Source organism: Propithecus coquereli, unplaced genomic scaffold (assembly GCF_000956105.1).
Source record: "Propithecus coquereli isolate 6110/MARCELLA unplaced genomic scaffold, Pcoq_1.0 Scaffold32, whole genome shotgun sequence".
Lineage (NCBI taxonomy): Eukaryota > Metazoa > Chordata > Mammalia > Primates > Indriidae > Propithecus > Propithecus coquereli.
Window position 1 is genome coordinate 4,622,187 of NW_012148841.1, and position 22,863 is coordinate 4,645,049.

The following is a 22,863-nucleotide window of genomic DNA, read 5'->3' on the forward strand; positions in this document are numbered from 1 at the left end:
ACATGTAACCTAAACGTATGTACACCCATAATTTGCTGAAATAAAAAAAAAAAAAATGAACTTGTAACTCCATTTAATATTGGAAGAGCCCTGTAAATATTATGCCTAGTTATTTGGTTTTCTTAGAATAAGACCTTTTCTCTGTTTGCAATGATAGTATATGAGAATATCATTGAAAACCATCTCCCTCCCTAAATCTTTTTACCTGCAAAAAGCTATAGCCTCCTCTCTCTGTCCCATCACCCCTATCCTACAATCTTACTCTTTCCTGTGCTTAAACACCTTACCTTGGAACTTCCTGCAAACATTAAGTAGCTCCCATGCTGTGGCTAAAACCACTTGGCTTCCAAATTGTTGTAGTTAATCTTTAAAGAAGATGGTATCAGCTAGGTCATAGGGCAAGTAGAAGGGAATGGATCATCTTCAAACTTAAAATAGCCAAGTCACACCTGAGCCTCCCAGTGGCCACTCCCCTCCTCCCTTTCTCAGCGGATTTGGGTTACCTGCCCTTCCATTGACTCACCTGGGGTCTCAGGTGACATTCAAGAACCCATGCCACTTGAGCCACCTCTTATTTTTAGGTCTGGAGTTAGTAACTTGGAGGAGGCAGGTTCAGAGTAGGACTATGCAATTGGTTTTGGCATTTTCCTATCTTCTTTTTCAGTCTCTCTCAAGAACTTCTGGCATTCCTCCCTTCCTGTCTCTCCTGCGACCATATCTCTTACGCAAGCAATAAAGATGTAGAACTAATAGTCGTTAAGCCCATGAGCTTTGGAGGCACACAAGCTGTATTTATTGCCAGCATCTTATTGAAACTGTTCTTTTGAAGGTCACTGATTATCTCCTAATTGAAAAATCCAGTAAATTTGTTGTGAAACTTTTTTTCCCTACTCGCTGAAGCTTATGTCATGGATGGCCATCTCTTCCCGCACGATAATCTCTTCTCGCTTGGCTTCCGGATACCATGTCATTTTGACTCTTCTACCTCCCTGACTGAATCCCCTCGGTTCCTCTGCTAGCCATTTCCTCTCATTCTGCTAATAAATTTAGGAGTCCTCGCTTTTCTTTTTAAACATTTTCTTAGGGGAAGCAGAGGCAGTTTTACAGCATTGCCTGTCACCTCTATGCTCGTGCCTCCAATGTTTATTACCTTCCCTTGGGCTCAGCTCTTCGCATCTCTATCAAATGGATGTTTTTATTTGCATTTCCTGTCATCACATTTAGTTCAGCATCATCTGACTATATTTTCCATACTGTCCCTCCTGGAATCAACTTTAGTTCTCTCCCCACCTCTTCTCACTACTCTCCCAAGCTTTAGAGTTATCTCTCAGTGTGTGTAATGGAGAAGGAGAAGTTAGTGCCTTGAGTTTTATCAGTTCTTCTTTTGACACGTTCTGTAGTATCTGCCTCATCCCCTGCATGTTAGCTGCAGCTCAGACAATGCTTACTTCGTCTTTAGGTTATTATCACAACACCTGTGCCACCTTCTCTTATTTGAGTCTCTCTGCTCTCCCCATTCTTTTCTTGGAAGAATATTCTCAGCTCAAAACCCACCATAGTTCATTTTTTTCTCTAAGTCCAAACTCCTCTGCCTTGCTTCAATGATTGCGGTAAGTTAATCCAACCCTACTAACCAGCATCCTTCCACAGCTCCCAGGTAGGAGCCCTCTGCTTTAATCAGCAACTCCTGTGCTTCTCCCAGGCTCATGTCCACATGTCTCCGCCCTGTTCATATTGTTCCCCTGATTTAGAATGTTCTTCCCCTTACCTGTCTAATTCCTAGCTATCAAGGCCAGGCCTCATCTCTTCCATGAAACTCTCCTAACTCTGGTATTTAATGTTACCTCCCATTTCCCCATTTCTCAATACCTAGGGCGATTCTAGCGTATTCCTCAGTGAAGCTCTAAATTATATACAACATGTATTAAATTTCAGTTGTTTCTTGGGTACACTTCTCATTTTCCTTAAACAGACTGTGACCTCCTCCAGGGCAAAAACTTAAGACATTGTCCTACCATTATCATGGGCTCACTTTTGTTAAGCTGACCTGGGATTTAGGAATATTTCTTAGTCTGAAGTTGAAATCTGATAATAAACTTGTGCTATGGTTAATAAGTTATGTGGCTAACTCATAAAAGTAAAGTGGTTTATAGTTTTATAAATCTTGACACTATTCCAAACACTTCCATGCACATTTATGAGATTTTCATATGGTAAAAAGGATCTCCATTTTTCAGATGAAGAAACTGAAGTTTAAGAGACAGGAAATGACTTGCTTAAAAGCTCCAAGGAATAAAGAGGCAGAGCTCTCCACTATACTGCAATGCTTTTCATTCTTTTTCTTTTTTTTGGTAGATCTTCTTTGAGGAAGATCTAACTTAATCAATGTGTACGGCAAGGAATAGAAACTATGAATCTACCCAATTATTTAGGTTTTAACAATGTCTGGAGCAGAGTGTAATGTACCTTGTGTTTAGTCTCCGTGTTCCCTTCCCAGTGAGACGCACCAGCATCCACTCAGTTTTGCAACTCAGACACCAGGGTTCATCTTCAGCACTGCCCTTTCCCTCAGCCTCCTGTGTCTATTTCATCAGCAAGCTCGGTCAGTTTTGCTGCTTCCGTGTCTCCACTTCTCTCCATGTCTGCTCCAGCACCTGGCCCAACAACCTGCATTTCTGACCTCTTTAAGGGCCTCTTCACATCAACTCTTACCCTCTCCAATGTGATCTCCACACTGGAGAAAAAAGCTTTTCTGAATGCAAATCTGATCATGTCTCCCTATTCCCACACACTTTAACAGGCTTTTAAGTGTCCCTATAATGAATTCCCAAATCCTTAATACAACTTGCAATGCTCTTCACAGTCTGGCACCTTCTCACACCTCTCTCTGCTCCTCTCTGATCTATATGTTCAGCGTCTCAAATATGCCTACTTCCTCATACTGTAGACTCTTTTCCTTGCCTGGAACACTCTTACCTGCACACTTTACCTAATTAGCTCCTGTTCATCCTTCGTATCTTACCTCGATTATCCTTTTTCAAGAAAGCATTCCTTGGCCTTCTCAGCCAAGTCAAATCTCCCTCTGACATATAATTTTAGAGCACCACGTACCTGTTCTCCATCACTTATCACAGTTGAATTTTATATTTACTTCTGTGATTATTGGTGATTTCTGGTAAATATCCCTTTCCCCACTGAACTGAAAGCTGCTCAAGGCAGGGATAAGTTCAGCTCCTACATAGACCTAGTACATAATTAAACGATTCAGAAATATTTTTTTAATGAATGACTACATGAATGAATAATTGCTAGTGATGATTACTGGCCACTTCAGTTTAGTGAATGGTTTGATGTCTGTTTGTAGACAACCAGCCTCAGGTTGTCTCTCTCGCCAACAATACTGGGATCCAGACCTTGTGATTACATGATATTCGAGTAGAGGAGGCTGCAATTGTCACATGGTCACAGACACTCCTAACCTCTACTTAGCACACGTCTTTAAGTTATCAGCATCATGTTTGTTTACAGCAAAGAGCTACAAACTGAAATCCTCAGTTCTGGCCTGGTGGACCAGAACATAAACATTGACGTTTCGACACATTTCCAGACATTGAGGCAGTAAGTTCAACTTAAAACAAAGACACATCATAGGTACCAAGTGACTGGATGTAAAAGCAGACATAGTATAAATATGTTAACTCATGTTTGAGGCAAAGTGCTCTGTGACTGGCATGTTGTTCTAATAATCTTTAGCACATGGCAGAACACAGTAAGAAGTGGGTCTGACTTGGGCTCCATCCAGGCACGTTTCCTTCTGAATTACCCAGAGGGCCTTGTTATAAGGCAGTGTTGCCTTTAAGACCATTGTACATGAGCCTTGAGGGTAACATAACAAAGAAATCACATATTTTCAATACAGTAACAGGAGAAAATAGAGGCTCATCAGATTTTTTCAAATATCATTTGAAAGGGTCAAAATTCTTGTGGGTATGTGCAAGAGACAATTAAAAGGTAGATTAAAAGATGAGGAATAATTACTTTTCTCAAGCAAAAGACTCAAGGGCATAATGACTAATTGGAGTAAATCTTAGAATGTCGCTTATTTGCAAAATGCTACCAAGTAGCTGGGTAATAATTCATAGAATTCATAAAGACTTAAAAGACGGCTGCCTTAATGGAGTTTTTTCTATTTTACTTACTAAGATCACCTTAATAATTCATGAGTGGCAACACCTTTAATGAGCAACAAAATCTCACGTATCTCATTTAAACTTGGCAACTCCGCTGACAGTTAATATAGTCTTGCACCTCTCCGCCAGCAATTGTAAAGCAGCCCCAGGCTGTTAGTAACTGAAACCATCCCATCTATGATAATCCCAAGAAAAGTTATGCTCTAGATGAATGGTAGAATTTTATGGTCATTTGCCAGGAAGATTTATTCATTCTTCATTTGTGGGGAAGTGACAAAACAATAATGAGCCCAGACTATAACTCCTGTTCCGCACACTGCATTGGGTGCTTTGCTTATTTCTTAACGGCAGCAACTGATCACCATTTTCTTGGAGGGAGTGGCAGTTTCTATCAAGATTTCAAACTTTTCCTATAATCAGCACTTCCTTTAGATGGTGAAAGAAAGTCATATAACACTATTCCACTAGGCAAAGTTAATTTCTGCTTTACTCAAACAGGAGGGCAAATGCACAGATAGTTTAGATTTAACTTCTTCACCAGCGTTTACCAGGCAATTTTATTAAGCCACAATGGCCCCCCATAGACACAATGAATGAAGCAGTTATAATTGTTTTTCACATGAAAGAATGCTTCAGGTGATAATTCTTAAGATACTGTTCAAAATAAAATTTCAAAATCAGATGCTAATTTTAATACACGTTTATTTGCTACATTTACTTATATGACATCACTCACTCCTATATTTATAGCAATCTGACAGGGAGAAAACAGACTTCATTTTAATCTACTTCTTATCCAATGGAGCTATTTTAAATGACTTGATCTTGGCATCTCTGAATTAAGTTGGAAAAACCAGGGGATGCAGCCACTGTTTTCTTGTGTAGGCCGTTCTTTAAAAATATTAGTGTTAAAAGTCAGTAAAGGCCTGGATTTTGGGAAACCACAGAATAATGCCACCACAAAAACTGGTAAAACTTTCTATTTTACCTATTAAGATAGCCTTAATAATCATACATGGTAATACCATGAACGAGTAACAAAATCTCACATATCTCATTTAAACTTGCTGTGCTAAAATCTGACATGCCAAATTTTATCACATTGGGGTTCACTGCCTGCAGAAGCATCCGTACCTGGTGTAAGGAGGGAGAGGCAGAGTGATTCTGGTCCACTTGTTGAAAGTATCCGACACCAGGATACGCTGCAGATAATAGCGACTGCATTCAACGTTGGTAGGCAGACAGTCCCTTACTAGTGGGTGCCATGACAATCCAAGGTCTACTGAGTATTCCAGTTCAATAGCTGAAACAGGAAGCATTATTCTAGATAAAAACACATGTCTGCAGACCCAGGAATCATAATTACTTAGCATGTTTCTGTATGTTTTAATTTTAATCAAATATCAATTTGATTTTTCCCTATATTTATGTTTCCTACTTTGAAATGTTTCCTAGTATTATTTTTTCCCTCTGTATATTATTAGCTATTATTTTTAAATTTCCATGTTGAAATAATTTTTCTTTTAAGGGGGTATGATCAAGTAAAATGATAAATTTTCCTTAATGACTTTTTATAATGAGAAACTTTCAAAACAATCATCATGGCAATATTATTGCTTCACATAAAGTTATAGTATATGAATAACTACATATAACCATTATAAATATAATTTACTGTAATGATTGTATACTACATAAGTGTATTATTTAAATGTTATACAATTTAATATAGTATAATAATTATAAATTAATGGATTATGCCCATTTAATGGTTAACATACAGATGGGGAACATATTAATTGCATATTTTAATAATTAGTTTTTAAATAGTTAAAAAAAATTGAGCAGACTTCTCAAAATTTTGACCATTCTATAGGAATCCTGACCAACTAATGTCAATTTTGTTCCTGGTATGGGTGAAACTCCTTAGAAATGGTAAACTCTCTTTTGCTTATATACCTTGCCCTGCTGTGTTATGGGATATATATGGAATAAGGAGATCGGAGCGATATAAGGAGATAGTTGAAGGCCATGGAATTTGTGCCAATGCTTGTAGTCATGTTGTGGGTCTATGGAAAGATACTTCTTTCTTTCCTTTTTCTTCTTCTGGAACATTCAACCTATACCCCCTGTCTTATATTTCTCTTTCCCTATTCACTGTATAAAATGCCTCAACCCCCACCTCCCCTCTGAAATTCCCTTCTCTATGGCTGTGGTTCTCAGTCTTGGCTGTACACTGAAATCCCCTGGGTACCTTTAGAAACCACTGATGCCTGGGCCCCATCACCAGAGGTTCTGATTGAACTCTTCTGGGGCATGGCCAAGGTGTCAGGAGCTTTCAGGCTTCCCAGGTGACTCTCCTGAGCAGCCAGTGTGAGACCATGTGCTGCCCTGAGGTTTCTAGGTAAATACAATGCCTGGTTTCAGTCTTCATTTTACTTGTTCTCCTTACAGCATTGAACATTATTGATGACTCCCTGATTCCTGAAACTTTCTTTTATTTTGGGGGGTATTATTCTGAGTCTCTTTTCTTATTTGTATTCTGACTCCCTTGCTAACTTGCCCAGCTATGGGCGTTTTTCCAGACCTTGTTTCTGGCCGTCTATTCTACAGGCACACTCATAGGACTTCAACTGTTACCTCTGTGCCAGAATCTCCCAAACTCAAAATGATTTTATTTATTCAACCAGTGTTTATTGAGCCCAGCACTGTGCTGGATGCTGGGTGTATTGCGATGAACAGTGTAGACAAAGTTCCTGCTTTCCATATTGTACATCCTCCTCACTAAAGGAGATCTTCACTTAGAACTACTTTCACCTGAACTAAGAAAAACTTACCATTTCCTGTCATAAACGAACATCTCTTCTTAACTAACGAATTTTATCAATGGAAATACTTTTACACTAGTTTTCGGGGTTCAAAATTTAGAAGTTATTTGATAAATTTTACTCTTCTCTCTCCCCTCTGTTCAACCTGTTACCTAGTTCTGAGATCTGCTGCTTCTTGACTTTTTGTTTGCATTGTCTCATATCAATTTTATCCACTCCAGTGCTCTTCATGCCACACAGTGCAAGCCTGCATTGCCTCCCACTGAGATTACCACTGTGGCTTCTTGACTGGGATTCTTCTCTACCCACCTTCATCCTGAGCTAATCTCCCTAAAACACACCACGTCCCCCTCTGTGCTTGTACTCTCCTGTTCATGACCTTATCAAGCACAGATTCTGTGCCTGCCTTTTAAAAGAGGCCCTTCATAATTTGTTGCCAACTCCACTTAGCCACTTTCCTCTTTCATGTTATCTTTCATTTTAACTTCTCTCAGGAGGGTGCACCAGCCTATGGTAGAAAGTACACGTGACTGGGCCCATGAGGGCAGAATGTCAGTCCTGGTGCTGCTGCAGGTTGACCACGTGATAACTTACTCCTCTGGGCTCCCATAAACTTCCCATGTTAATGAGGGAGTAAGAGTCTAGTCTGCTTTCAAAATCAATACACTCTGCTTTTCTCCTTTAGATGTAAATATTGCCTGTTCAGGCTGATCTGCTCATAGTCTCCCCCAAACATGGGGAGAACGCCCACATCTGCTTCTTTGCTTATGCTTCCAGCCTAGTTTGGAGTGTCCTTTCTTCTCCATCCACTCTTAAAACCCACTGCAACCTTCAAGGTCCACTTAAGACTTAGCTCCCTTGAGAAATGTTCCTTAACTTCTTGGATTGGCCAACCACTGGTCATCTTTCCCCCCTTTAAGTTCTCATTACCTTTTGCATCAGTACCACTCCACAGAGCACTTGATTTACTGGACCCCACATGGACCCTCAACTAGTCTGTATCTTCTGAAGACAGGGTGTGTCCCTTCTACTTTTCTATCTTCTCTTTTCAAAGTTCTACCCCCACTGCCTAGTCTGGTGTTGACTGATTGTGTCTGTGGTAGAAAGAGTACTTCTGGAATTCCTTCTGACATAGGTCCATTACGTTCAAACTAATGGAAATATAAAAAAATCTGGATTCTGTAGGACCTTGAAAGTAATCAAATTCCTCAAATTTCAGTGCCCCTCCCCCTGAATCTAAAACCAAACAAGGCCCTTGTGAACATCCTGGTTTGTATCTCTAGGAAGAAGAGGGGCACGGGATGGCGAAAGACTAGGAGACTCTAAGAATCCTGACAGGTCTGTAAGTTCAGGTGAAGGGTCCAAGAGTGCAATGATGTCAGTTTTAATTCCTTCTAAGACTGGTTTATGTGTGCGTGTGTGCGTGTATGGGGTGTACGTGTGTGTGTGTGCTGACACAAATACTCAACCTTGGGGATGCAAATTATTCATAGTGAGGGTGGCCCAGAAGAGAGGCAGAGTGATTCTGGTCCACTTGTTGAAAGTATCCGACACCAGGATACGCTGCAGATGATAGCGACTGCATTCAACATTGGTAGGCAGACAGTCCCTTACTAGTGGGTGCCATGACAATCCAAGGTCTACTGAGTATTCCAGTTCAATAGCTGAAACAGGAAGCATTATTCTAGATAAAAACACATGTCTGCAGACCCAGGAATCATAATTACTTAGCATGTTTCTGTATGTTTTAATTTTAATCAAATATCAATTTGATTTTTCCCTATATTTATGTTTCCTACTTTGAAATGTTTCCTAGTATTATTTTTTCCCTCTGTATATTATTAGCTATTATTTTTAAATTTCCATGTTGAAATAATTTTTCTTTTAAGGGGGTATGATCAAGTAAAATGATAAATTTTCCTGAATGACTTTTTATAATGAGAAACTTTCAAAACAATCATCATGGCAATATTATTGCTTCACATAAAGTTATAGTATATGAATAACTACATATAACCATTATAAATATAATTTACTGTAATGATTGTATACTACATAAGTGTATTATTTAAATGTTATACAATTTAATATAGTATAATAATTATAAATTAATGGATTATGCCCATTTAATGGTTAACATATAGATGGGGAACATATTAATTGCATATTTTAATAATTAGTTTTTAAATAGTTAAAAAAAATTGAGCAGACTTCTCAAAATTTTGACCATTCTATAGGAATCCTGACCAACTAATGTCAATTTTGTTCCTGGTATGGGTGAAACTCCTTAGAAATGGTAAACTCTCTTTTGCTTATATACCTTGCCCTGCTGTGTTATGGGATACATATGGAATAAGGAGATCGGAGCGATATAAGGAGATAGTTGAAGGCCATGGAATTTGTGCCAATGCTTGTAGTCATGTTGTGGGTCTATGGAAAGATACTTCTTTCTTTCCTTTTTCTTCTTCTGGAACATTCAACCTATACCCCCTGTCTTATATTTCTCTTTCCCTATTCACTGTATAAAATGCCTCAACCCCCACCTCCCCTCTGAAATTCCCTTCTCTATGGCTGTGGTTCTCAGTCTTGGCTGTACACTGAAATCCCCTGGGTACCTTTAGAAACCACTGATGCCTGGGCCCCATCACCAGAGGTTCTGATTGAACTCTTCTGGGGCATGGCCAAGGTGTCAGGAGCTTTCAGGCTTCCCAGGTGACTCTCCTGAGCAGCCAGTGTGAGACCATGTGCTGCCCTGAGGTTTCTAGGTAAATACAATGCCTGGTTTCAGTCTTCATTTTACTTGTTCTCCTTACAGCATTGAACATTATTGATGACTCCCTGATTCCTGAAACTTTCTTTTATTTTGGGGGGTATTATTCTGAGTCTCTTTTCTTATTTGTATTCTGACTCCCTTGCTAACTTGCCCAGCTATGGGCGTTTTTCCAGACCTTGTTTCTGGCCGTCTATTCTACAGGCACACTCATAGGACTTCAACTGTTACCTCTGTGCCAGAATCTCCCAAACTCAAAATGATTTTATTTATTCAACCAGTGTTTATTGAGCCCAGCACTGTGCTGGATGCTGGGTGTATTGCGATGAACAGTGTAGACAAAGTTCCTGCTTTCCATATTGTACATCCTCCTCACTAAAGGAGATCTTCACTTAGAACTACTTTCACCTGAACTAAGAAAAACTTACCATTTCCTGTCATAAACGAACATCTCTTCTTAACTAACGAATTTTATCAATGGAAATACTTTTACACTAGTTTTCGGGGTTCAAAATTTAGAAGTTATTTGATAAATTTTACTCTTCTCTCTCCCCTCTGTTCAACCTGTTACCTAGTTCTGAGATCTGCTGCTTCTTGACTTTTTGTTTGCATTGTCTCATATCAATTTTATCCACTCCAGTGCTCTTCATGCCACACAGTGCAAGCCTGCATTGCCTCCCACTGAGATTACCACTGTGGCTTCTTGACTGGGATTCTTCTCTACCCACCTTCATCCTGAGCTAATCTCCCTAAAACACACCACGTCCCCCTCTGTGCTTGTACTCTCCTGTTCATGACCTTATCAAGCACAGATTCTGTGCCTGCCTTTTAAAAGAGGCCCTTCATAATTTGTTGCCAACTCCACTTAGCCACTTTCCTCTTTCATGTTATCTTTCATTTTAACTTCTCTCAGGAGGGTGCACCAGCCTATGGTAGAAAGTACACGTGACTGGGCCCATGAGGGCAGAATGTCAGTCCTGGTGCTGCTGCAGGTTGACCACGTGATAACTTACTCCTCTGGGCTCCCATAAACTTCCCATGTTAATGAGGGAGTAAGAGTCTAGTCTGCTTTCAAAATCAATACACTCTGCTTTTCTCCTTTAGATGTAAATATTGCCTGTTCAGGCTGATCTGCTCATAGTCTCCCCCAAACATGGGGAGAACGCCCACATCTGCTTCTTTGCTTATGCTTCCAGCCTAGTTTGGAGTGTCCTTTCTTCTCCATCCACTCTTAAAACCCACTGCAACCTTCAAGGTCCACTTAAGACTTAGCTCCCTTGAGAAATGTTCCTTAACTTCTTGGATTGGCCAACCACTGGTCATCTTTCCCCCCTTTAAGTTCTCATTACCTTTTGCATCAGTACCACTCCACAGAGCACTTGATTTACTGGACCCCACATGGACCCTCAACTAGTCTGTATCTTCTGAAGACAGGGTGTGTCCCTTCTACTTTTCTATCTTCTCTTTTCAAAGTTCTACCCCCACTGCCTAGTCTGGTGTTGACTGATTGTGTCTGTGGTAGAAAGAGTACTTCTGGAATTCCTTCTGACATAGGTCCATTACGTTCAAACTAATGGAAATATAAAAAAATCTGGATTCTGTAGGACCTTGAAAGTAATCAAATTCCTCAAATTTCAGTGCCCCTCCCCCTGAATCTAAAACCAAACAAGGCCCTTGTGAACATCCTGGTTTGTATCTCTAGGAAGAAGAGGGGCACGGGATGGCGAAAGACTAGGAGACTCTAAGAATCCTGACAGGTCTGTAAGTTCAGGTGAAGGGTCCAAGAGTGCAATGATGTCAGTTTTAATTCCTTCTAAGACTGGTTTATGTGTGCGTGTGTGCGTGTATGGGGTGTACGTGTGTGTGTGTGCTGACACAAATACTCAACCTTGGGGATGCAAATTATTCATAGTGAGGGTGGCCCAGAATGTGTTATGACCCACAATGGCAAAAATATAAGGTAAAATGGGAACAGCAAAATTTCATCATTCCTGGGGATGTGGAAAAGAGACAATAACTAGTCTAATCCAAATCCCTGAGAATTAAAATCCATGAATATACAAATACATGTATAAATCTTATTACTTATTCCTGGCATTCTCTATGTGACGAGAGTCCTGGAATGGAAAAACACCACCAGTGTATCCTTTATTCTACAAGTCTGATACAAAAAAGAATCTAGATTTACAAATTATTATTATTTACTTTATAAAACAAGTCTTCATGTACATATGCTTAAAAAATAAGCTGATATTCTGTTGCTTTCAAAAATAGACTTTTAAAAGTCAATTTACACACAGTATTTTCAAGAATACAGTATGGTTTGGCTCCAAGTGCACTTGTGTTTTATTTCCAGACTTATCTGAGGTGCAAAATAGTCCTGTGGTAGAGGTAGCATGGGTGTGCATGCACACATTTCTGTCCCTCTACCTAGAAGTGGGAGACTTACCATAACAAGAGTCTGTGACTGAGCAGGAGGCTGCGAAATCTATCTGTAGGAATGAATCTTCATTCACGGCAATGTCTGTGGTGACGACATAGCGGGTGCTGGCCTTTTCAATGAAGACCAGGGCATCACCGGTAGAGCCACACACAGGCATCTTGGTGCCTCCTGGGTGAAGCAGCCATTTCCTACTATCCAGAGTTGTGAAATCATCTTCCAAGACTGTATTGCCAGAAATGTTTCCTCCAATAAGAATCTGAAAGGTATTAAAAAAAAAAAACAAATTTTCAATGTGGTTTTAAGATACAGGAAAGTTCAGTCTTTTTTGTTTGTTTGTTTTTATCTGTCAGCCTGCTCAGAACTGGCACTACACAGCTAGCATAATGTTAGGGGCCTTTCAGAATGCTCTTGTTTACGTGGTCGCCTTGCCCATCTGGCAAGAAGCTACAGAAAACAAATCAAAGGATTGACGAAACCATTCACAGCATTCATGGGCCAAATTGTGCCTTTGGAAACTACATGTACCCAAGCTAGGAAAGTAAAATTTGGCTTACATGCAATTATTTCCCATGTAAAATTTCTATTTAAGGACAGTTGTATCCTAAGGCATTTCAGTTCCAATTCTTTGCATGAACTCCATGGTTTGTTGACAGGTTCTTTGAGTTCTATTTGATACACATTTTGTTACGTATAAAGATCCTTTAGAGCAGTCTATAAGAATGTTGGGGAGATTTATTTATTTTTTTCTTCCAAGGCTAGGAAAGAAGATTTGGGAACTACTGCATGTGGCACCAATGCTAATTTGCACATTTTCTTTTTCAGAGAATTATAACCTTGTATCACGCTTGATAAAGTCCCTCTATCCATATGGCAGGATGCTCTATGAGCAGGACCCAGGCCTTCTGTTGTGCCATTTATTTTTATAAGCTTAGGCAATTGAAGGAATAGAGAATGAAAGGACGCCAAATGCCATGTCTGATCTTGCTGTGTGCCCTTGGGCAAGTCATTCAACTGTCAGTCCTGGGTTTGTCTACTGAACAAGGGGGTTGGAGTGAATGCTTTCTAAGGCCACATTCAGCTCAAGTGACAAAAATTAAAATAGTTAATCCTGAAGGGACTGACCTGGTCGATAACCCAGGGGCTGTAGAAGTGGCCATTCTCAGATGGTTGCCACCAGCGGAGGCGAGTAGAACCAGAACGGGCTTTCAAGGGTATCTCCAGGGCAATGTACCTGCCCACGTTGCTGGAGTTGCTGAAAAGGAACTCCTGAAGAAGACTCCACGAGAGGCCGCCATTGAGAGAGTACTGTAGAAGCACAGGCTGACTCCTGGGGTCTGGAACACCTTTCCCACAGCCCAGTCGCATGAAGAACTGCACAAATCTGACATTAGTAAACATTAAGGTAGACTCTCACTTCAAGGAGAAATCCATGTTAAGAAAAGACAAGCAGACAGGACAACATAGGGGAATAAATGGCTTTAATAAATATGATGATTTAATGAATGTCCAAAGCAATCACTTCAAAACCTGATTTTCCTTTTTAATGTGAAAGGGAGTTAATTAAATGTGAAGTCTGAAAAAAGGCAATTCTGTGCCCACATTTGTAGCTCACATCTCTCCTCAGGTGAATCTGAGGGAAGTAAGCATTCATTGTGCCCTCTGGCTACTCTGTAAGAAGATGGGAGGGAGGCTGTGCGGGTTTGGGAGTGTGTATTGTCATCTATTTAAGATAAATTTGGATCCTTAGTGTTTGCAACTGGAAGAATGTAATTAATGTAGTTTATGCCACATTATTGGCAAAATCATCCATTCTCAGGTTTCACCAGGAGTTTTCTAGATGTCTTATGATTGGTTTTGGGAGACACATTTAAATTCAGTGCTTGTAGCACCTCTTTGTGAAAGGCCAGGCATCTCTTGGAAGAGGTATGTCAAGCCTGGGCGCCTTTTCTCTCCTTTGTGCCAGGGGCAGGGGAGCATGAGTGTGGGTTGGTGGTGGTGGTGGGCTGTGCCAGCTTCTGACTGTTGCTGGGGCTGGGGATGGATGATACTGGCCACTGAGAACTGTGGCAGCTAGCCAGTGGCAGCTTTCCCAGCTGGCAGGGAGGTGGACAGAGTGGCAGCAACCAGCTGGGGTGCCAATGAAAACTAGCTCACATGTTATCTTTGGCAGGCAAGCTGCTGATGCCTGGTCTGGCCACTACGTTGGCTGGTAATGCAGAATAAATTTCACTGTAACCCAACACACATACCCAATAATGTATGCATGCTAAACGTAGGAAATATATTGGGACTTATAATAAAAAATATTATCAGTACTATGTATAAAACCATTTATTCCTCATGAGATTTTCCCTCCCATTTACTTATCTCATGACCCTGAAAAAATTGGGATTTTACATGGAGCATTTTCAGGTCAATATATGCAAATCCTACACAGCATGATACTGAGATGAGTTAAATAATGGAGCTTTTAACATTGGATTAATGAAAACATACATGGTTAGTGCCTACTGATGTTTACATTTATAAAAACAATAATCATTACAGAGAAAAACTTATAGCATATTGTCTATTTGTATTGAGAAAATCTTTATATTAATTCAGTGATAGATAAACCACGTCAGAATTACTTATTTGGAAAAACCTAATAATTACTAAATTAGATATCTCAGTTGTTAATAAAAATCTTAGATAAGCAATACCAAATTAGACTATATACATTAAGATAAGATAAAGATAGTAAAACCTTATTTTCTATAACTGTAAAATTATCTCACAGAACTGTATTTTCTATGATTGCATGGTCAAATTTATAATCGATAAATAAGAGATTTAGGAGAAAGAGGGAATAAACATGTTAAGATGTATTTTAAGATACTCTGAAATATTTCAAAAAACAGAAATATGGTTTCTTTGTTCACTTGCAAAAATAGGTCAGGGTTCCATTTTCCACATGTTAAACTGCCTTTCTTATTTTCCTAGTTAAGTTTTTGGCTCATCAAATGATCAAGGCATACACATCATGACAGGATATAATCCTCTGAGCCAGTTTAAAATGTTTGTTTCTGAGTGACTGTGTTCAATTTAGAAAATGACTGCTTAGAATGTGCCAGTGAATCATTGCAAAGATGCTTTTAAAGAATAAGGCTGCACTTCACATGTTCTTAAATTGCTAATGGAGATAAAATTAATTGTGAATAATTTGAAGATATATTGTATTTTGACTAAACTTTCACTGAGCATGGTGTAATAAACGTAAATACTTTTGACATAGTCCAAGTGCTAATAAAAAGTGTTGTGTACAAGGTGGATAAAAAGCAGATACAATATTATTTTCTTCAAGTAAATTAAACATTGTTATCTCCCAGTCTCAGTCTTACAAAATACCAGGTATTAACTTTTGTCTGTTTAGATGTTTCCTTTCTGATGTAGTTATTGAACAAATCTCTAATCTCTCTCAGTTGTAGAATGGAAATTATATAAATTGCATCTTAATGGAGGCTTTGACAAGAGAAAAGTTCAGCATTTCTAATTGGAGGTCTTGTCTGGAGATTTCTCTGCTTCTTTCTGATTTGATTATGTTCTACTACTGTATATTACAATGTGGTTTTTCAACAGCATCTAAAAATGATTACCTAGCATGCGATAAATCCAGGTCTCGTGTCATCAACATGCGCAGGCCATCTTCATTGAAAAAGAGGTTGTTTCCACTGGAAAGGATTCCACACTTGCGAGATGGCTTTCCGCCACTCATTAATAGGAATCTATCAGATTCTAGCTGACCTGAAAAAAGTGGAAAATGTGGTTTACCTATGACCCCAAGTACAGTCAGTCATACGATATTTTTAAAATGAATATGGTAAATGCATTATGTAGTTTTAAAACATGAAGTCATAAATATTTCTTTTTCTTTTTTTTTTTTTTTTTGAGACAGAGTCTCACTCTGTTGTCCTGGCTAGAGTGAATGCCGTGGCGTCAGCCTAGCTCACAGCAATCTCAAACTCCTGGGCTCAAGCGATCCTACTGCCTCAGCCTCCCGAGCAGCTGGGACTACAGGCATGCGCCACCATGCCCGGCTAATTTTTTCTATATATTTTTAGTTGTTCAGATAATTTCTTTCTATTTTTTTTAGTAGAGACGGGGTCTCGCTCTTGCTCAGGCTGGTTTCGAACTCCTGAGCTCAAACAATCCGCCCGCCTCGGCCTCCCAGAGTGCTAGGATTACAGGTGTGAGCCACCACGCCCGGCCGAAGTCATAAATATTAAAGTCATATATTTTGGGATAAGAGGCCTCTTCAACATTTTAGCGTGTTTGAATTGTTTAGCCTTGGCTGGTATAATTAAAGGGTCCACGTGACAGGAGAAGCGGGTCTTCTCTTGAGTATCTACGGTTGGGCCAGATGGGCCCTTCCTTTCTGCTCCTCCACACTGAAGAAAGGACACTTGTTAGTCAGAGACTGGCACAGGCTAAAAGTAAGGGAGGGTATGTGGCCTTTCCACCAGCCTCTTCACTGTGTCCTTTCTAATGTGAGGACAGTATCAGGCAGGTATAATATAATATTTTTAAAAATGGAGAAATTTTAATGGGAGAAATTTTGGTAAACTTTATTATTTTCTATCAAATAATATCTTTTAAAACTAGCTCTCAAATCTGTGCACTCATCTCAGATTTAGTTGTTTTTTTTCATTGTGGAATAATATCATAACACAAGATTAACCATTTTAAAATAAACAATTCAGTGGCATTTAGCACGTTCACAATCTTGTGCAACTATCACTGATACCTAGTTCTAGAACTTTCTTCACCCCAAAAGGAAACCTTGTACCCATTAAGCAGTCACTCCCTATACTCCCCTCCTCCAGCCCCTGGCAACCACTAATCTGCTTTCTGTCTGAATGCATTTGCCTACTTTGAATATCTCATATAAATGGGGTCCCACAATAGGTGGCCTTTGTGTCTGGCTTCACTTAGCATAATGTTTTCAATGTTCATGCATGAATAATGTTTCATTGTATGGCTATACCTAGATCCAGTTTTAAAATGTATTATAATATCAAAAGTATAACAATGTTATAGGAAATGTGGCAAAAAGAAGATCTTTTAATCTTACTATTCTAATATAGATAGCTATTATATTTAAGACTTTCTCTTACGAAGCTGTTTTTCTACAGTTTGATCATAGTGTGTATACAATTTAAATGCTTTTTTCCAATTATTACATGACACATTTTTCTATGTTGTAACATTATCTTTACACATTATGATGCTGGATTCTAGGTGTAACGCTGAAGTACAGAAAGTGATGAGAGGCTGTTTCATGAGTTAGTGGTAAAACAATGACAGGAACTTATATTTCTGGAAAATTCTTTCCTCCACATAAGATTAAACTTCTATAGACATTTTCTAAAACTATCATTAATTGGAAATTACATGCGGTAGAAAAAGTGGTGAAAATGGCCTTAGTTTTTCTCAACTAAGGTCTTGTTCTCTCTCACTGACCATTGTTTCAAAACTAGAACCCTATAAAATTCAAAACTGAATGAATTCTTGGGTATTCACAATTGTAATGATAATAATGAAATATTATAGTGAAGTTAATGATTGGTTTTCTATCACAAATTGTGTTTAAAATATAAGCTCTTTCACAAAGCTACACAGAATTTAGGAGAAAAGATTACCTTCAAAATCATCCTTGAGAAAATCAGGATTTTTGGTGCTTATTTTACAGGTTGGACCCGAGTAGCCGGGATCACATATACACCTGGTTGCATTGACACAGCTGCCATGGCCGTTACACATATCCTCGCACTGGGGACCGATGTAGACATTATCAATGGCCCACGTCACTGGCTGAGAGCCAGCAGGGTAAAATCCCTGGTACCATCTGAAACGCACAGATCTGGCAAAGAGATACAAGTCTTTCAAAAAACAATCAACAGAACAATGTACCTTCAAAGTAAGCGCATCTGATCAATGAAGAAGGGACAGTTACTGCCTGTGTACCACACTCCAGAAGTAGAAAACATGACTCGCCATTTCAGGAACAATCTTTCAATTTTTCTCTTTCCCTCTCTTCCATAGTTTTGATGGGATTTCCATTACTATAGTTACCAGAGCTCGAGTTATTTAAAAGTGTATTCACGCCCTGAGTGCGTAGAGGTCTATGTCCACGTCTCTTTCTTTTTTGTACCTTTTAATGGTGGATGGCATAGCGTTTCACACACAGTAGATGCTCAGTAAATGTTTGTTGCATCTAATTTGTTGGGAAAGGCCTTATGAACTAAACTGAGTTTTTTTTTTTTTTTTGGATTTTATCTTACTAGAAACAGAAAGCCCCAATGGATTATCTTAAGAGAAAAGGTGACAAAATCAGATTTACTTTCAGTTACATGTCTCTTATTTCTTAATTTCTTTTTAAATTAAACACAATTTTCCTTTTGTAAATGAATTGTCCTATCATATTGTTGATGATAAGTTAGCTCCTTGGAAATAATCTACATACTGAGGTCAGTCTAGAAACAGTTTAATGTATTATATCATGTGTAAAACTCAGTTCAAAGAAGATGGATTTATTTTAGAGGAGCAGGCTATAGAGATGGCATATCCATTTATTTTTGTGTCTTGTGAATCTTCTCAATTTTCAATTGTCATAAAAACTAAATTCTGAATAGTTTTTTTATATGAGAAACAGAAATTAGAAGTCAAACATTAGAGTTGGGGATGGATGGTGGGAGGGAAATGCATTTGTTAGGTTTCTAAAAGCCTAGTTGATAGTAAAGCTGGAGTCAAGTTCCTACATATGATTTTAACCCTAATTTCATTGTTTGTATCAAGAATCCAACTATATCAAGCTGCTCCCAAAATGCCAGTTCGTAATTAAACTTTATTTTCAAATACTTGTCAGAGTTTAGTTTTGGCAAGAAGGACTTACCTTTTGAACTTTCAGACTGCTGAGCTAAGGGAAATGGCCGGAGTTTTCCTTTTAACAAAAGTCTACAAGGATTCTTTTGAACTTCTTATTTATTCAAATGTTCCGAATACAAATGAACCACCTTGGGTAGATATTTATTATTGTTCACCTGCCTTGACACAGAAACTGCAAGCACTATGATAAATGGGCTGAAGGGTCTGGTTTCGCTGTGGTTCCCTTCCACTGAAATCTTATTTTGAAAATTTCTCACTGCCACCCTCCTTGGTGAATGTCAGCATCTGTTCTCCTAAGCCAGTGGTATTCAAAAGGATCTGTTTTTTAAAGATAAACTTAAAATTTCAAGCACACAACACTGCTTTCATTAAATAGAGGTTTCGGATGACTTGTTATGAAACTGCATAAAGCAAAAACAATTAGGAAGTTTTAAAGACAAAAAGACTCTAGACTAAAAAAACACAAAGGTGATGTGAATAAAATTACATGTAAATTCAGTACTTATTTTTTTGAATTTAAATTGACTATATGTACAGGCAAAAAAAATGGCCATTTTTCACCTGAAAACTTTTGTTGTGTATCTAGTGTCCAACAAATGCACAGAAAAGGGTAATTTAACATGGATTTTATATTTTTTTTTAGCATCTAGCACTTGTGCCATTATTATGTATCATGTTGAATACAACCCAAGGAATGATTCACTGAGTTGGAGAAAATTTAACTTTTGCCTTCCAGCAATTCATGCCTGCATGGGTTTTAAGAAGAGTGCTAATTCTTCTCCTGAAACAAGGACTAGACAACACTATTAAGGCAAATTCTTCTCTTCACAGAAATGGTTGAAGGCAGTTTGAGAAGTATGTTTATATCATTCTGGAATGGGCATGCCTTCTTAACGCATTTACTTTCTTTTCATAGAAATAAAAATGACATGGAATACAAATAACATGACCGTCTAAGTTCTGTACATTATTATAGGATTGTGTTTTATAAGCTGCTTTTCACCAGTGGATGAAAATACAGACATACGCATTTCTCTTGTTCAAATTTCCAAATTATAGTGTGGAGCCTTGTATGTGAGCACAGCACACTGGACATCTCTAAATGTTTAGTGAGGTGGTCTCTAGGACACTGGAGCACTCTCCTGGCACGGGCATCTTCACTCAGTGCCTCTGATGGCAGATCTCTGTGACCTGATTTCACACTCCTTGAGATAGGATTATTTTCATGTGGGAAGTTGCTGAAACAAGTCTCCATTCGACAAACAATCTAAAATCATGGCCTCCAACCTATCTTTAGGGTTGTTTTCTATTTAATCTAATTCTTAACTGGGCAATTGGAGCAAAGTAGAGGTCCATTAAAGAGAAAACCTGGAGCTTCTCAGCAATACTATGATGGAGTTTGGTGGAATATTCTATTCATAAGGTGACTGTCTTAGTCTGTTCAAGTTGCCATAACAAAATACCATAAACTGGGTAGCTTATAAAGAACAGAAATTTAATTCTCACAGTTCTGGAGGCTGGGAAGTCCGAGATTAAGGAGCCAGCACATTCAGTATCTGGTGAGGGCTCACTTTGTGGTTTGTGGATGGGTGCCTTCCTGCTGTGTCCTCACATGGTGGACTAGGCAAGGCAGCTCTATGGGGACTATTTTAGAAGGGTACTGATGCTAATCATGAGGGCTCCACTCTCATGGCCTAATCACTCCCTAAAAGGCCCCACCTACCTCCTAATACCATCACCTTGGGGGGTAGAATTTCAACCTGAATTTTGGTAGGGACATGAACATTCAGACCACAACAGAGCCTATCGGCTATCCAGGCCTTTTCCGCCACCTGCCCCACCCATAGATAGGGTCTTTGGGCAGCTTTGCTTCTGTTGGAACACTGGCTTTCTGGCCATAGCTGAGAGGTTCAGATTTTCTTTGCTTGAAATTTGGAATTAAGATTCCCAGAAAATAAAACCTGTGGTTTGCTGAGTGATGTTAATGACACCATGATAAAAACAAGGATCACAAACCCCTGTTGCTGAGGTCCTCACTCTTCCTAAGTGGTGTCCAAGCAATTTCCCATTATCTTTCCAGTACGTTCTTCCACTTTTCTTTATAAGCCTCTTTATATTTCTTGTAACATATAATCTTAAAACTGACTCTGGATAAAAAGTTTTTCCTGAGCTATTTTCCCCTGCTCAATTCTTCTATGGACAAACTCCCCTCAACCCATGGTAGCTTTCTGGTTGTGCTGACTGAGTCATCAGCTCTGTGTGTTCCTAGATTTCCAGATACTCTCCTCACCTCCTCTGGTGTCCATTCTAAAGAAGCTGGAGGGCATTTTGCTTAGTAATGCTAATTTTTTGAAAGAGTTACATTTCCTATTAGAATATTGTCCTGATGTAATAGCAAGGATTAGAAAATGACACAGTTGACAACACAAAATATTAAAGCCCTTAGCAATCAAATTATAAAAATTATGCTGATGAGACAATGATGAGGGAATGAATTTAAGTTCAAAGAGAATGCAGACTTTTGAAAATCCACTTTCACCCTTTTGGAAAAGTACTAGGCATTAGTAGTTTTGCTTGAAGACCCAAGACCTCTAATTATGCTCAGTTTCACATCAGGAATCTAAATCTCTTTCCATCTTGAAAATATGATATTAGTGCTTTCTTCTTTTTTGACATACTCAAAGAACAAATTCTTTATTCTGAGACAAAACACAAATTTCGAGGCAGCCTGCTTTGTTGACTTCCTCTCTTTGTTTACTTATTAGTTTTATTTTTTGAAATATACTTTTTATTTCATTTCTATTAGGCTTGAAGTCCTTTATCTCCAAATTGCTTTTCAACAGAAGAGTCAAATATATGTAACAAGAATGCTGAGAGAGGTTGAAAAAGTAGAAATGTCTGTGGGAAATGTGCTAACAATTTTTCTTATGAGACACCAGAACATTCTGTGGACTTCCATCCTCCCTACATGTCCTCTCCCTGAATGGGAGATACAGGTAGATGTTTGAAAGTCATAAAATTCTAACTGCATTTATATTGTGAGGTGGGTGAGCAGGAAGAGAGTCACAACCTGAGGCGAAAACCACATTTCTGCTGCTTCCTAATGGATCTAATAAGCACCCATGGGGATAGGAACCCCACTACAGGGTGCAGTCCACAGTGTGCTCTTAAAATCTACCTTCTAATTGTTAAGTTAGTAGTTTTGTCACCTCAGTGTCCTACATTTTAAATATCCATTGATCTTCTTCGAGTGAGAACTGAGGAAGACACGTAGGGTGGAAATTTCCCCCGATAAAGCAGCAAGTCAACAATGACTTCAGGGACAACCTGTCAGATGAGAAACAAATGTGGCGCCAAGCAGCAGGTCCTCACCCGCAAAGGTGCAGCTTCCCGAAGTGCACGACCTCCCTCCTCCAGCCCTGCGTGGTTCCCGCGTAGTAGGTGCTGCTCGGGTGGTGCTCGGTGGAGCACAGGGAGCTGACGTGGCTGCTGCTGTGGAAGCAGAGGGGGAGCAGCAGGTGCCAGGTCGCCCCAAAGTCCCTCGAAAATTCCAGTCTCACGGGATCAGCAGATGAGCTGTCGGTTGAGCATCCAACGTTGATCTTGGGGAAGAAGAAGGAAATGATACAAATTACCTCAGAGCAAGAAGCCTTGAAATGATTCACCACTTCATTATTTTCTAGAGCCCATTTTCCTGGGAACTGTCCT

The 22,863-nt window shown here is 39.2% G+C and overlaps 1 protein-coding gene across 1 annotated transcript in view; it reads right to left on the reverse strand.

Moving 5' to 3' along the window:
• Positions 1–22,863, reverse strand: part of RELN (reelin) — a 462,655-nt gene that overhangs the window by 53,983 nt on the left and 385,809 nt on the right. Inside the window, exons 41-46 of the mRNA XM_012650296.1 lie at positions 22,528–22,757; positions 17,910–18,130; positions 15,867–16,014; positions 13,354–13,612; positions 12,238–12,487; positions 5,325–5,493 (exon numbers count right to left, since the gene is read on the reverse strand). Of these exons, the coding sequence (XP_012505750.1) occupies positions 5,325–5,493; positions 12,238–12,487; positions 13,354–13,612; positions 15,867–16,014; positions 17,910–18,130; positions 22,528–22,757 (1,277 nt within the window). The remainder of the gene's footprint in view (positions 1–5,324; positions 5,494–12,237; positions 12,488–13,353; positions 13,613–15,866; positions 16,015–17,909; positions 18,131–22,527; positions 22,758–22,863) is intronic.